The sequence below is a fragment of the Macaca nemestrina genome, chromosome 9 (genome assembly GCF_043159975.1).
Source record: "Macaca nemestrina isolate mMacNem1 chromosome 9, mMacNem.hap1, whole genome shotgun sequence".
NCBI classification, from domain to species: Eukaryota; Metazoa; Chordata; class Mammalia; order Primates; family Cercopithecidae; genus Macaca; species Macaca nemestrina.
The window spans coordinates 15,378,961-15,395,183 of NC_092133.1; the positions used below are offsets into that span (position 1 = coordinate 15,378,961).

General features: G+C 35.4%; 1 protein-coding gene and 1 long non-coding RNA gene across 4 annotated transcripts in view; both read left to right on the plus strand.

The window, feature by feature from the left end:
- The window catches only part of LOC105467585 (family with sequence similarity 204 member A), a 32,727-nt gene extending 16,761 nt beyond the window's left edge, over positions 1–15,966 (plus strand). For all 3 annotated transcript variants that reach the window (XM_011717309.3, XM_011717319.2, XM_071069057.1), the window contains 3 exons: positions 286–375; positions 15,380–15,486; positions 15,784–15,966. In XM_011717309.3, the coding sequence (XP_011715611.2) occupies positions 286–375; positions 15,380–15,486; positions 15,784–15,835 (249 nt within the window). In that variant the 3' untranslated portion in view covers positions 15,836–15,966. The remainder of the gene's footprint in view (positions 1–285; positions 376–15,379; positions 15,487–15,783) is intronic.
- Positions 383–15,251, plus strand: LOC139356174 (uncharacterized). The gene is made up of 2 exons (XR_011607606.1): positions 383–9,759; positions 10,095–15,251. It is a non-coding gene; the product is annotated as an uncharacterized lncRNA (long non-coding RNA).
- Positions 15,967–16,223: the final 257 nt, after the last annotated feature.

Genomic DNA, 16,223 nt, shown 5'->3' on the forward strand with positions numbered 1-16,223 from the left:
TCATCAACATTATTGTTGTTATTAAGGGAAAGCATAGGCTTTGATTCACAAAAGTCTGGATTTGCATCTTATTTTTATTAGTTCAAGAAGTTATATGACCTCAGGTAAGCCATTTACTGTTTCAGCCAGTACCAATGGGAATGGTAGCAGCTACCTTCTGGTGTTACTGTGAGAATTAAATGGTCTACATGTGTAACACATTCAGTATAACCCTGTGACATGGTCTTGGCTAGCAAATGTTTGCTTTTCTTCCTGCCCTTAATTTTAGGTTTCTTTTCTTTGTAGTCAGGCCTTGAAAAGAGGATAGACCAGGCTGTGGAGGAGTGGAATATTGAGAAGGCTGAGGAACTTAGCAACCAGCTAGCTACTCGAGAGGTGAGTCAAATGGGTTACACATTTTCTGTGTTTTCAAATTTTCTAAAATGAATGTGTATTCTTTTTATGATCATTAATAAGTTCAATATTAAAATATTTCATCTAAGGTTTTCCTTTTTGTCCATTTTCTTCTCTCTCATTCTGTCATTTAAATCATTCTGGTCTAAAACTCTTGCTAGAAATAATGCATGATTGATACTGAACCTTAGATTTTACCTAGATCAGAGAGGTTTGTTTCAGGTGTGATTAAAATGCTAGCTTTCTTTTCCATTTGCATCTTTAACTCATTTGAACTCTGAGGGCAACTGTGTATTCTAAGGTCACATCCCTCAAACTTTTCTTAACCCTTGGTAAAATGCTTTCTTACTGTTTGCTCAGCACATCCCCCCTCAGCCCTAAAGAATTTTGAGTCTTTTTTCTTTTTTTCTATAGTATAAAACTAATAGATATATTGGATATTCTTTTTCCAAGTACAGAAGACCACAAGAAGATTCTGACTTATACTCCTGGAGGTGGGGTGTGGGCACATTCCCCCAGTTGAGAATTAATGTCAGTATAGATTAAAGAGCTCATATTGGCATGTGTTTTTATTATTTTTGTTGTTTTGTAATTCCTTTTTTTCCTTTCTAGGAAAAAATCTCCACCATAGTCTTTTTTAGTGCCTTGATCCTTCCCTCCTTCACCTCAGACTTAAACTACTCCATAGTGTTTTGTTACATAGAGAGCATCATGGATTATCTGGGTAAATTACTGGCCACACTCGCTATTCGGACTTTTTATCCTAAACTGAGACCAGAGATAACTTTGTGATTTCTATGGAAGTACTGTTGCACTCTTTCATCGTTAGATCTGATGTAAAAATATCTACTGTGGATGGATGGATGTTGTGATTTTTGCATTTTTCGTTTTGTCTTTTTCTTTTTGACTGCAGGCTTTAAGTATCTTGTGAATTTTTTATTTTGGCGTAAGGAAAAACAAGTTCAGAAAGGGGATTCAGAAATTATCTTTTTTTCTTTAAACCTTTTAAAATCATTTGTCACATTAAATACTTCTGTGTTTAATGTGTGTGAATGTGTTTGTGTGTGTGTGAGAGAGAATATATATTAATGACTAATGTAAAGGAAATTATAAAGCCGTGGACTTAATTTAGGGAAATAGCCAAGAAATAACACAAATGGCAGTTATTTGGCCTTTCAGAAAATAAGCTGACATTTTATATAAGGTATTTTTTAATTGTAAAATGTGCGTAACATAAAATATACCATCTTAATCATTTTTAACTGTGCGGTTCGGTAGCATTAAGTACATTCACATCGTTATCCAACCATCACCATCTCCCTCCAAAGCTTTTTGTCTTGCAGAACTGAAACTCTGTACCCATTAAACTCTGTACCCATTCTCCCCTCCACCCAGCCTTGGGCAGCCACTCTTCTGTCTCCATGAATTTGACTGCTATGGGTATCTCATATAAGTGAAATTATTTAATATTTGTCCATTTGCATCTGGCATATTTCACTTAACATAGTATCCTCAGATTTACTCCATGTTGCAGCATGTGTCAGAATTCCTTTCCTTTTTAAGGCTGAATAATACTCCGTTGTATGTACTTCTTACATTCTGGGTTTATATTGCATTTTGCTGATGTATTCATCTTTCAGTGGACACTTGGGTTACTTCTACCTTTTGACCATTATGAAAATGCTGCTATGAATATTGGTGTACAAATATCTGTTTGAATGCCTGCTTTCAGTTCTTTTGGGTATGTACCCAGAAGTGAAAGTGCTAGATCACAAAGTATTTTCACTGTTTTTTTTTCCTTATAAGATACAATTCTCCCCTTCCCATCTTATAAGTTCTTGTGCGTGCAGTTTAACCATTACTCTTTTTCATCTCTAAGGTAGCCATATTTTGATTCATTGAGTATAGCTTTCATTGTGTATAACAGCATTTTATTAATCTATTTTAGAATAGAAAGGTACAGGTATCTCATTTTAATAAAGTGAATTTGAAAGTGTGTTGAATGGTGCCACAAACTCAGTAGGATTTCAGTGTTAGTAGTTATTACAGTGGCTTCTTCAATATGAATAAAGTAGGAGTCCTTCTCCCTATGATGAGATCTGTGCTGAAAATCATCTTTAAAATTCTATTCAACAAACATAATCTGTTTTGTTTGTTAGTAAGTAGACTCTTTTGGCACTTGAAACTTTTATTTCCATAGAAAGGCTTTTAGAAATAGTGGCTTCGTTTCTTGACCAGCTTGGAAGTATAGTTACTTCCAAGTATAGTATATACTTTCAAGTAATTGTACTTGAAAGTATAGCAAAATTATACCAGTAGTATATCTAATCTCCAAATTTTGGAGAGTTGACCATGAAAATGTCAGGAAATGGTGGGGAGGGGCAGTGCCTGTGGGGTTGGAAGAGACTCCAATGCATAGATACCTTTCTGGCTCTAAGGATGGGGGAGTATAGTGAGGAGTGGCTGAAGATTTAAGGGAGCTTTCAGGGACTGAAAAGCACACAAGGCAGCAGTAACCAGTCCCTAGGGATACAGAAGCTGGTGGAAGTCTGGTCTGAATATCTACCTCATTTGGATCAGAAACAGAACCTTCTAGAGAACTGGTACTTAAATGCATTACTAGTGATGATGAAGTATTCCATGTCCTGCTGTATGTTGAACAAGTGTCTCTTGAATCCCTTTAACAATTCTGGAAATGTGTTACCAGTTGCTGTCAGATGCTGCCTGCTCTGGAGTCTGTGAGATAGTTCCGAGTAAAGCGTAAGACAGGCGCATAAGAAAAACTAACAGAGACATAGAGTATGGCTGCCCTATTGTTCTTAGAAATGGTATGGAATTTTTCTCTTCGCTGGTCTCTTCAGGATCACAGGACTTAACAAACTGGTGTCCTATTGCCGTTGCTTGTCCATTCTTCCTTTTGGAAGATCCCAGAGTTGCGTATTGTGTGATCTCTTCCAAGTAGCAAGTGACAGACCAGCAGAATCCCCCAAGTCAGTCAGTTTCCTCAGAGTTTGCTTTGCTAAAGGAAGAAAAGGTAAGGCAAAGCCTAGTCTTTAGGGTTAAAATGTGGACTCCGTGTGATCTATGCACAACTGTCCATCTTTTTATCTTTTTCTGCTTATTAGTACCCCCATCTGAAACAAGGGGAATTCACAGAGAAGCATTTATTTTACTGCAGGTTCGATGCTCCTTTTAGTAGAGTTAGTAATGCTGAAGTTTTGAGTTGAACACATTTTACTTAAAACAAAAAAAAACAACAACAACACCCTTTATATTTTGCAATTATTTCAGACTTTCAAAAAGTTGAGAAATTTGTAAAAAGATTTCCTATTTACCTTTCCCTCAGATACTGGAAATACATTTTACAACATTTGCCTTCATGTTTTCTAGTTTGACATAATTTATTTAAGTTTGCCAGGTGTCCCACTAATTCCATTTATAGCAAAAGAAAGTTCTTTTTCCTGGTCAATGACTTTGCATTTTGTCATCATGTTTATTTAGTTTTTTTAATCTGGAATGTTTCCTCAGTCTTTCTTTGTTTCTCAGAACCTTAATATGAAGAGGCCAGTTACATTGTAGCATGTCCCTTACAATTTTGATTGTCTACTGTTTCCTCATGATTAATTTTAGGTTATGCATTTTTGGCAGGAAAATCCCGGGAGTAATGTGTGTTTCTCAGTGTCAGCGATCCAGAGACTCATGCAGTCTCTTTGTCCCTTTCCTGATGGTGTTACTTTGATTAACTACTTCAGGTAGTGTCTCCAGATTTCTCCACTGTGACGTTATTGTTTCTTCCTTTGGAATAAATAAGTGTCTTGTGGGGAGTTAGGAGATAATCTGAGACTGTGTAAATGTTCTCTTTCTCATGTTTTCCCCGTTTGTTTTAGTGTCCACTGCTGATTTTCTTGCTTGTGACAGTTTTTATTATGGTGACTGCCAGATTCCTTTTGATCTTTAAAATATGACCTCATTGTACTTTTAATCGTCACCTGGCAAACTAAATCTAAAACTTGGCTTAAGTGAGCTATTGGATTATAGAATCTTTTATGTGTCTTTGTTAAATTTCTCAGTAAATGTGGACAATTGGGATTTGGATAAAGTTTTCCTAAATGATGCACTGGGTTGGTGTAGGGTCACCATGTGACATTCTGCCCACCAGCAGTTGCATATGCACTCTGTCCTTGTCTGCCGCGTTACCATTCACTGCAAGCTTTCCTTCTATGTGCAGTTTGAAGCTGTTTGTCAAAGCATACAGAACTAGTGCCTTAGAGGTTTCAGAAATGTGAGTTTCCTTTGAGGATATTAGGATTCTTTTTTTTTTTTTTTTTTTTTTTTTGCTTTGTCATACTGCAGTTTTAGAAATGGGAATTGTATGATACTGACTAGATGTTTTCCATTTTTTAAGGGCTATTTCCTGTCATACTTTTTGACAAATGAGATTGCTTTAGAGATACATGAGATTTTCAGCACTTGTAAATGTAAGAATAGTAAATGTTTTCCTCAGTGTTCTTTTTATGTTCATACAAATAAATTTATTTGATGTGGGATTATAGCATTCTTTTAATCAGATTATAGCATTCTGATTAAAAGAAAAATAATTTAGGCCCTGTTCTTTGCCCTGTATAAGTGGAAAAACATCTGGAAAATGTTTGCAGTTCAGACACAGGCATTGGAAAGATACCGATGTTACTTTCATTAAGCACCCGTGAAGAATAATCAAGTTGGAATTTTTGAATGAATAGTTTGGTTTGAGATTTAATTTTACATATTTATCTCCTTGGTACCAATCACTGTGGATATGAGATGGGATTTTGAGAACTAAGTGTGAGTTTGGGGACAGAAGCCCTTTATGAATTAAATGTATACGTGCATGGTAGGTGTCCTTTTGGAAATCAGGTATATTGGTTTTCATCAGTACCGTTTTCTTTTTTCAAGCAGCAGTGACTGGGACCTGCTGATAAAGCCTTTGCTTAGAGGCACAGATCTCAGAGTTCTTAAAGCCTTTTCCAACCATAATAAGTGAAACTAATTTTTGATGTTTAACATTTATAAGCCTATGAAACCAATGGGGCAGCATCAGTATTGAGAAAAATGAAGCCAAAAGTAGAACCATGTCTGAGAATAGGCCTTGAAAATAGTTCTTAAAAAGAAAAAAAAAACCACACACACACAAACGGTATTCCAAAATAAGACTGTTAGTGTGCTCCTATTGTGATACAGCAAGAACATAGTTTTCCAGAATCATGTTCTCTTGAATTAATGATGACATTAAGATGTGTAGAATCTGGTTTGGGGGGATGGCTCAATCACGTTCACATGTTTGAAGCCTAGATTTTGCCATCATCTTTGGTTTTATCATGTAATGTGGTTGAGACTGTCCCTCCTGTTGATTACTTTGTTAAAAGTCTTGGAGGAGAGATGAAGTAGAAACATATAGTTGGGTTTGTGTCATACTGATGAAACTGTTTTAATTTGAAATATGTGTGTGTGTGTATGTGTATAAAATACACATTCAAGTATTTGAGCATATTTGTGGCTTGTTAAACTCAGACTTGGTTTGATGTACATTTCATTCATTGATAATGATCATTGAAAATGCCACGCTTTGGTACTTTCTTTTCTTATACATTATGTTTATTAAAATCTAAATCATACCAATTTATAGAAAACAATAGAAACAAATACTTTAAGTGCTAAAGCCTAGATTTAGCTAAGGAAACAGATTTAACTAAAAATTGTAATAAATAAATTATTTTAATTTAATTTTATAAAGTTTATTTTATTTAATAAATTAATTTTTTATTATAAATGAAGTAGAGTGCTTAAAATTTTGGATTTTAAAATACAGGTAAAGTTAATAATGTTAAAGAAGTAGCTGCTTACTACTGATTACTTAGATTGAACCTCACATAAAAGGGAATTTCTCTCTAGGCATCTTCATGTTAGCCTGCTGTAGATAAAAACCAACTTGGTTTGGCTGCAGAACAGTGAGTGTCTGCCATCCAAAGCATCATACCTATTGCTCAGGTTGATTTCCGTTATACCTGTATAGTGTGATGGCAGAAATGAATGGGGAAAAAGAGGTTGCCTGTGAATTTCATTTTAGCTTTTTTATGCCCTTAAAGATTATACTTTTTCTGTAAATAGCTGAAACAGGATGGTCTTTGACGGCAGAGTAAACCTGACTCCTTGAAAACACCAAAATTTCATGTTGTAACATAATAGTTTTGCACAAGCTACAAAGAGTAATCATATTGGTTTTTGATGATTTGCAAGGCATTTAATATAATATTTACATCTGAGATCCTATGGTTATAATGCACTGCCATCTTTGTTGAATCCAAACCCTTTGATTTAGAGTCATGATATGATAAAATTTTTCATATTTTAAAGCTCATTTTTTGAACTTATTAAAAAGGAACTAAGGCAATGACTTTAGCCTTTAGTGCTGTTGAGCTTAATATTATTGAGTATATAACCACCGTGTATCACAGGTAGAAATGATAAATATATCTATATCTCATTTTAATGGTACCCTCTTTATAGATGTAAGTGTGGTATTGGCAGAATGAATTGTGCCAGGAATTGAATTTTAATTTGATTATAAATGAAGTAGACTGCTTAAATTTTTGGATTTCAAAATACAGGTAAAGTTAATAATGTTGAAGTAGTAATAGTTTGTCAATATTTCAAGAAGGTAGGAATGGCCATTAAAAAAAAAAAGTTTGAATTGTTCAAGTTTTATTTTATAACTAAGTGAATTAAATGCTTCCTAAATTTGGGCAGACTGTTAATTTGTAGCCTAATCTCTGTAAAGCAATTGCATAGAACATCTGAAGGCATTCTCCTAGAAGAGGACTACATATGAACATTTGAGGAGACAGATTTTTCATTTTATGTTAACATCTGAGAAGTAGTCCTTTCTCAAAAGTGCTGTGGATGCTGTAGCACTTGCTCTAATATTCAGGAGGACTTTTCCAGTCAGTTTATTGTTAGCTTTTGGTTTCCTTGAGAGGGTTCGACTACAATTCTTCCTTTTCATTTCAGTTATTAGTTTTATGTAGATGCAAGTGCTGTTATCTTGGTGGAAAAGGAGCTTGAAGTCCCCTCCCCCTGGGGGAAAAAAACCCTCTCCCCAAATAATACAATTTTGATCAGAGTACCTAGAGTGTTACTGTATCTGGAGTTCAAAACATTTGTTTAAATTTTGAACTAGAGATGTTCTCAAACTTAAGTTTAAAGTTACTTCTAGTCAATGCCATTATGTTTGCATCAAAAAAATAACTGAAAAAAAGTGAATTGAAAGACAATGTTATAGTGAAGCAGATCTTTTTTCTGTTTTTGTGAATACTTTGTGTAGAAATGTCTTGACAACCATGTTTCTGAGGTAAAACGGTTTGCTCAGATACGAAGCTTAACGATGTATTCCAATTAACTGTTCTAACAATTGACCACTGGAACCTGTGACCCTGTGGAAAGGTTGCAGGTCTTTTCTATTGTCTTAATTGTGATTTCTAGCCACTGAAGACTGAGTAAACATAGTAAAAATGCATTCAGTATTATATGTATTTTAAGGGTTTAAATTTAATATCTCCAAATAAACATTTTATTTTTATGGAAAGGAAGTTATTTCATTGCTAGTGTCAGGGATGTGTATGATGAATATAATCTAGGTTTTACTGTAAAAGCAAATGGTTGTTTTTTGTTTAAATGGTTATTTCATACAGAGTCATCTAATATCTGCACTCTCCGGCAAAATATATTTTATGTCTCTCTTTCAAATTTTACTACTGTGCCTTCTGTCCCTTACTTTTTCTTTTGTTTGCTTGTTTATTATTACACTTTCCAGTAAAGCAGTAGAGTTTAGGAGACCATTTTCTTTTTGGTATATTTCACTAATCAGCAATGAGAAAGAATCTAGGAGACTGGGGAGGGAAAAAACCTCTCACCAAATAGGCTTGTGTTGGTCAGCAGCTAATTCATCACCTAGGGAAGGTGGGAACTCTGCCTTTGGGAAGGGTATGTGTGTCTGTTGAGGATCATCTAGGACTCGCTCTCATTCATTAACTTTGGTCATTTTTCAGTGCTTTTTAATTTAAAAGTTCCTCTGTGTATCATTTTGTATTCCGCACATTATCTAGGGGGGCATTTAAAGGGCTATTTTAATTATTTGAAGCCTTGTTCTCCTTAGTTCTTACAAGTAATTCAGCTATTACATGTAGATCAACAATTAGCAAAGTTTATGGAAAATAAGCTGTGTCTTCCCAAGTAGGAGAGGGCCTGGATGAATTTCTTTACATCTAGTTTAAAGATATGTTTGTTCCCATACAAAATTGTGCACAGCCGTGACATTGCAGCATTTTAACATCAGAAAAATAAGGCTAGTGTTCAGTAATGGTTTTTTTCTCTCAGGTTTTTAGGTGTGCTCATTCAGATCTCATTACATTGAGGATGTTTTCTTTTAACCTTTGGGGTATGATTGGGTGATCACCTCGAATGGCGTTCCTTATGCTCTCCTTTAATTATGTTTATCTGTGCTTTTAACTAACCTTAAAAGATTTCAGATGTTACAAGTCTAATTAAAGAGACAGACAAAGCACAGTTTATACTGTAGATTTTTTCTGCAGTTCAATTAATCAGCATGTTTTCTCTTTTAATTAAAACCATTTTAGTAAATTAAAGCCCACAGCAAAACACATATATAATTTGTTTGTAATTAGCTCTTAATTGGTGGTAGTTGAAGCTTAGCACCCTTGGTTTCTTTCTTCATGATTGCCATTTTATTAGCAGCCAGTCATTAATTAATCTTTTTCTAATTAGCTTATAAAACTGTTGATGGCACATTATTGTAAATGTGATTTTAAGTTCAAAGCTTGTTAATAGGCTTTCTTACTTAGAAGAACGGAGATAAAGAAATTGCTGAAAACAGTACTACAGTTCTTTAAAAAAACTGTCTTTCTTATGGGGGCTGTGTAAAGCATCTAACAGCTTATGGTTAATTTTTTAATGCTTTTTTCCCTTATGAATGGCATAAGTTGCTTGAATATAAATGTCTGTATCCAGGAGTAATTTCAACAGTAGAACATCTTCTTCTCCCTCCTTTGGAATACTGTAATCCACATATAATTTGAAGCCTTAATAGTCATCATTAAAACAGGTGTTATGTAAATGATTTCACTATGAAATCAGAGTTGAGTATATGAATCATATATGCACATATACACACATATATGAATGATATGTGGATATACACATATATGATAAAAGATATTTGTATATATATCTGATGTGTTTTAAAAACAGGATTTGTTGGGTTAGGCTTTGAAATAAAGTGATAGGAGTTGTAGGTATAAAAATAAATGATAGGCCGGGCGCGGTGGCTCAAGCCTGTAATCCCAGCACTTTGGGAGGCCGAGACGGGCGGATCACGAGGTCAGGAGATCGAGACCATCCTGGCTAACCCGGTGAAACCCCGTCTCTAGTAAAAAAAAAAAAAAAATACAAAAAAATAGCCGGGCGAGGTGGCGAGCGTCTGTAGTCCCAGCTACTCGGGAGGCTGAGGCAGGAGAATGGCGTAAACCCGGGAGGCGGAGTTTGCAGTGAGTCGAGATCGGCCACTGCACTCCAGGCTGGGCGACAGAGCCAGACTCCGTCTCAAAAAAAAAAAAAAAAAAGAAAGAAAAAAAAAAAATAAATGATAGCTGTTTATACAATTGTACATACATATAGATATATGTAGTACACAAACATGCAAACATATGCAAACCTGTCCATGCACATTTTAAGGTGACAGTGAAATTAGGTTATTTTTTAGAACAGAAAATGATTTGATTTAAAGAAGGAGTTAAGTTACTGGATATGGCCTAGTTTATTTGCTTCACCAGGGCTTTGGCATCTCAGGTGTGACCACGGAGGGAAAGGTACCAGTTCAAATGTAGATGTCTTGAATTTACTAGAGCACATACCATATTGAATTGTGGTTTGAGTGAAACACATTGGTCACATTGTATTCTTTGTTGAAATATACCACCAGTTTCTTAAAATTCCTTCACTGCATGGCATTCTGAGCTGTTTTTTAAAAATCAATCTTAGTGCAGCGTTTCGAAAGTTATTTTTTAAAAACACAGTATTACCAGTCATTGAAAGTGCTTTTTCTTATTTGCTTCTTGAACTTTGTACGTTATTTCAACTTTGGCTATTTCTTTGCTTGTTTTTTGGAAGGCATTTTATGATGCTATGCAAGAGACACTAGAAAGGGATAGCTGACAAGGAAAAAATTAAAAATTGGATAAAAAGTAAATGAATAATGTCATATTACTAAAAAGATGAGAGGCTAATTTGTGCCGACTTTTTGCTAATTTTGTTCAAGCCTCAAAATGAGGAGCTGTCACCCGTTCTGTGTAGCACTGATGACAGTGCCAATGATCCATGAAATAAGCTGCCGCTGGCTTTGTTCTGATAAGAATGAACAAATCTGCACAATGTTCGGCTCCCAGAATCTCATTTTCATACTTGCATGCAGGCTAAAAGAAATAAGCTGTTTGCAGGCTTGATTAATCAGACATTGGAGGGGTTTTTGTCTCTTTGATCTCTTTCGTCTCCTAGGTAACTTGCTTGACATTAATGTTGAGCTTGAGTAAAGACAATCAAGAATTGTCGACCAAACTGATATAAAAATTAAAGACCTTAACACTTTAAGTACTCCAGTAATGGTTCCGCTTTACTTCAGAAAACATCTGTTTTCATTTAATTAAAGAACAAAAGAGAATGGCATAAATATTTTTCATAGAGACCTATTATTCCATAAAAAGTTAAAGTATGATAATTGGTATTTTTAAATAAGTGCCTTGAAAGTGTTCAAAAGGGAGGAAAACTTTAAAAATCTGTTACAAGCTAGTAATTTTGAGATGAGTAAAATATATTCTGAAACGGATAAGAAATTTACAGTTATGCTAGATTAAGCGGTTTGAATCAGATGCTTCAAATGATTATCAGCAAACTTTATAATGACAAGATTTTGCAAGAAAAACTAACTTAATTTGAAGTTTGTCTTTTAAAAATCTGTACTATATTACAAGGATGTGCCATTATATCTATTTTACAACCCAATATGATTTACACACGCTAAACCTGTAAAATTGAAAGGAATTTAAAAAAATGTCACCGTGCATTTGCTTGAGGTTATGCAGACGCTTTTACAAATCTTCCAAGTGGCTGTAAAGATGAATGCCTCAAGGGTCCAGCCAGGGCCCTGCTTTTCCAACCAGCTAAAGCCCTTATCTTAAATCCAAGCAAAGTACCATTAATCTTTTTGAAAGACCTTTTATGGCTTTTAATATATCCCAAATTAGAACATTTTACACCCTTGGTTCCTGAAATATGGTGATAAAAAGCCTTTAGAGCTTAATTTTCCTTACTGCATGCTCTGACCAATTTGCAGTTCTTTGTGATAATGTTTAGACACCTTAATTAAAATGCAGCAAAATATTGGATGTTCTATATGGAAAATGCTGATACTTTGGCTACACATACAAGAAATTTTGTATATATTTTTATTCATTTAAAGAAATTTCTTTCCACATTGTGTTGCTATAGTTATCTGATGACCCAAAACCATTTTTTAAATATAAAACCATTGACCAAGGTTTTGTGATGTTTACATTGAGCATGAAGATGCATTTTTCTTTTTATAGAACTGAAGGAGGGATTCTTTTCGGCCTATTTTATTTGTTTATAATACTGCAACACAGCATGATATTCTTTTATATTCTGGAACCCAGGTTAGTCATCTCGACTGGGAAACCATTTCTTCTCAACTGCCTGTTTCATAGAAGGTCTTATTATCCTTTTATATTTTCAGATATTTTTTCTTTCTCCAGAGAAATAAGTGAGACACATTCATTTTAATTATATGAAGGACACAAAAAGGCTATGAGTTTTCATCATCATTACAAGCTATAAGATGTCTTTCTGTGGAGAATACATAGACCAGGTTTGTTTAGTGTTTTATCAGCTGAAGAATAGTTTAACCTAAGCCAAGGTAAAATACAGTTAGAAAATACACCTTTTATAGGATCAGGTCTGTTTGAAAGTGTTGCCTATGTACCTAGTCGTTTATTAAGTTTACAAAATGATAGAGCCCTCTCATGTGAATGGCTGTTTAATACGTTCTAATGAATTATTTTTAACAAGCATATACTGTATTAAGGAACATATGCTGTAAGTATTTACCGTGATGCTGGTTGTGCTGGATTTGGCCTTAGCTTTGCTAGAGCACTAAAAGCTTTTACAGTCTTAGAGTACATGACATGTCGAGGGGAAGAGTCTATTGAAGTCAAATGACTGCATGCCCAGACATAGGGATCTGCTCTTTGGCTTGGTTTGGCTGTCCTAACCAGGACAACCATGTTGGGAAATTCCAGTGAGAAAAATGTAAGCCATGTCTTAATTGACAACAGTTTTAAAAAATAATTTTCTCACATTGTTAATGTGGTACATGGCAAATATGGCTCAGATAATTTTTGTTTCTTACAGTATAGTCTCAGTTGAAATATAAGAGAAGCTAGCTGAGTGGGCCATTTTTGGTGGGTGGTTTTAGCAAAACTGAATTTGCATTTGATAGGAATGGAGTTAATGGAAAAAATATAGATTTTTCTGTTTTACCTTTTGGCGATGGGGAACAGGAAAGACACTGAATTGTCCACTTGAATGTTGAGAGACCTATATGCATCTTAAACACAAGTAGCCAGCTATGATTTACAGCAGAAGATAGTTTATTAGGTATATTTACTGCTCCCTTCAGAGCCTGCTGTACCTCCATATTTCCCAGCCCCCTTGTATTTAGTTGGAGCCATGTGAGTAGTTCTGACCAGTGGGCTCTGAGCAGAAATGATTTGTGTCACTACTGAACTAAAGCATCGAAGAGCCATTGTGAGGCCCTCCAGCTCTTGTTCTGCCATGATAATCCTGAAAGCCATATGTTGAGATGTTGGCATCACAAGTTAGAGGAGAGTCCTGCCCATCCACAGGGACTTAAAGCGAGACAAGAAATAAAAGTTAGCTAGTGAGATTTGGGTATTTGTTGGATACTGCAAGGTTGACTAGCCTAACTAGTTGACAGGTGTTAACTTGATTTTTTTTTTTTTTTTTTTACATGTATGACAAATGGATAGTTTTTCAGTGGATAGGAATTTCATCTTAATGATAAATTATGCCACAGCCTCCTTCCAGAGTTTCATTTTCTCCTGGGATGATGATGATACAGGCTTTTGATTCTTAGCCTTTTTTTATTTGTTGACTTACGTGGACTTTTCTACAATAAAGAACTGGAAACGAAAAGAGAACCAAAAGAACAAAGCCAGTACTAAAGCAGTCAAATGTAACTGCCAACTCCTCCCCAGCCCCACAGTTTGAAAACAACCCATTTTGCTCAATGCTGTATCTCCAGCACCTAGAACAGTGCCTGGCAAAATTATGCATTTATGCCTTTGTAAAATTTGTTGAATGAATGTTATTCCTTTGAAAAAGAGGAAGACAACAGTAGCACTGCTAAATATGGATTTGAGTTTTGGGAAGACACTGAGGTCAGTCTGCTTTACAATGACCCATCCTTTCTTCGGCACCTTTCCTGTTGATGTTGACCAATTTGGCACTGTAGTTCAATTGTCAGCTTCCTTCCATTTGTTTAAGTTCTTTATATATATGTTCTTAACTGTACTGAAAAATCAAATCTGTTTTTGCCCTCATTTATAAACTACAGACAGTGCTTGATTACTACTTGTCGATTTCATCTAAAGGAGACTGTTCTCCAAGATTAAGCTGAAAGACATGTCAAGCGTGCCAAACCTTGCTCTCCTAAGTTTGCTGCTTTGCTTACACATATGCTCAACCTCCTGCCATGCCTTACTATTGGCAAGCAGATTCCTAGAACTTAGGCTTTAACCTGTTGACTTTAGAGTGGCTTCTATGTCATTTCTTCTTTTTTGCAAGTCTGCCTGTCTACTAATGTGCATCAGTTGAGTACAAGGGATAGAAAAGGCAAGAAGCACCAAAGAGGTACTTAGTTTTTATTGTTTAACCTGGGTTCTTAATGGGTACTCTTGAGCTGTCCACATTGGTGGGCATTTTAAAAATAAGAGCACACTAAAAGTAGAAGATATCATCACAGTGCTTATCCTGGAGAGACTTGCTGGGGAACAGCTCTGCAGCCAGAGCGCTGTGTAGAGCAGAGTGTGTAACTGAAAGTTGAAGGGCTGGAGAAACAAGGACTGTTTTAGGTTGAGTTAAAGAAGACTTCTGGGATGGGGGATTTCACTGTGAATGGACCTTGTAGGACTGGCAGATGGGTGTAAGGGGGGCACACATAGAGGGCCCTGCACAGGGGACACTTTAATACTGTGGTCCTGGTGCCCAGCCTTTTCACCTTAGTACCCCTGATATTCTTTTTTCTCTCAGTGAATTAAAAGCTGTTGCCCATCATACAGAGTGCATTTATGAAGTAGTAATTAGCTTTCCCATGTTTTATTAATCACATCTGTGACTGCCAATCAGAGCTTCTGATCAGCATGAGATAACTGGTGTGACCATACTGAGTTGCTGTAATTCTAGCCCAGAGCAAAGAAACTTGATGTCTCTGTCAGTGTCTGCAGCCTTATCAGGGGTAAATTCCTGTTCAGCCTACTGCAATGCTGAAATAGCTTGAAGATCCTCATTACTACCTTTGTGGACCCTCGAGGGGCCTCAGTTTGAGAAGGATTTCCATCCAGGAGACTGGTATAACTAGGGTAAAGGGTCTATTGGGAGTCACAGGAGATACGGGTCCTATCTTTGTATTCATTATACTTTGAGAGGGACTGAACGTAGAATTTCTAATTTCTAGACATGGCTTTCTTACCCATAAGTTCTCAATTATTTGTATAAATGTGATTACTGTATTAGCTGGAATATTTATTTTCACTTTTTTTTTTTCCTCCTTTGTAATTCTTAGCTTGGTGTAAAAATTGCCAAAGCAGTTGCCTGCCACAACTTTGTAAAAGCCAAAAAGGAGGTTGAAAATTCACAGGCTGCCCGAAAAAAGAAGAAACTCGCATGGGGGTGAGTTTACTTAAGATTTTTAGTAGTAATTCTTCTGACTTCATAGAAATTGTAGAAATTCTGCTAATATATTTTGTGATCTAGTTCATGTGTAACTGTTACTCACTTTTTTTCTTTGTTGAATGTTTATCAGATTATAAATATGGAGGTGTTTCTTCATCCTGTTTAATGTTTATTTTGTAATCATTGGAGTATATGAAAAATTTTTGTTTGTTTTGCTTTGGTCTCTAAACGTGTTCAGCGAAGTATTTTTTTATTTTAAGAAATAAATTGAGATTTTTATGTTCTTCATTTTAGATTTGAAGCAAAGAAGAGATGGGAAACCAAAAGCAACATGGGATACATGTAACTTGCCAGAGTGCTTCAAGACATTTGTAGACTCAGATGCTCAATTTACTGAGAATGTTTTCCTGCCTGTGTTAATACCTCAGAAAATTGATAGCACTAAAACAAAAATAAACATAAAATTTGAGATTTTGATTATCAGCTCTTTTCAGTCTTTCTTTAAGGATTTTGTCCTGTTGAAGTGAATACAATGAAGCATTCTGTTATTTGTATAAGAAATGTAAGAAAATATAGAAAGAAGAGGATAAGATTTTGTTTATTTATTTGTATGGATGGACCCTCGGCATAAAATCACTTTGGGCGCTTTTCATTCATTTGGTTTAGCATGGCCAGTGAGCGTCTTGTACTTAATTTTTTTTTTTTTTTTTTGAGACAGAGCCTCACTTGCTCTG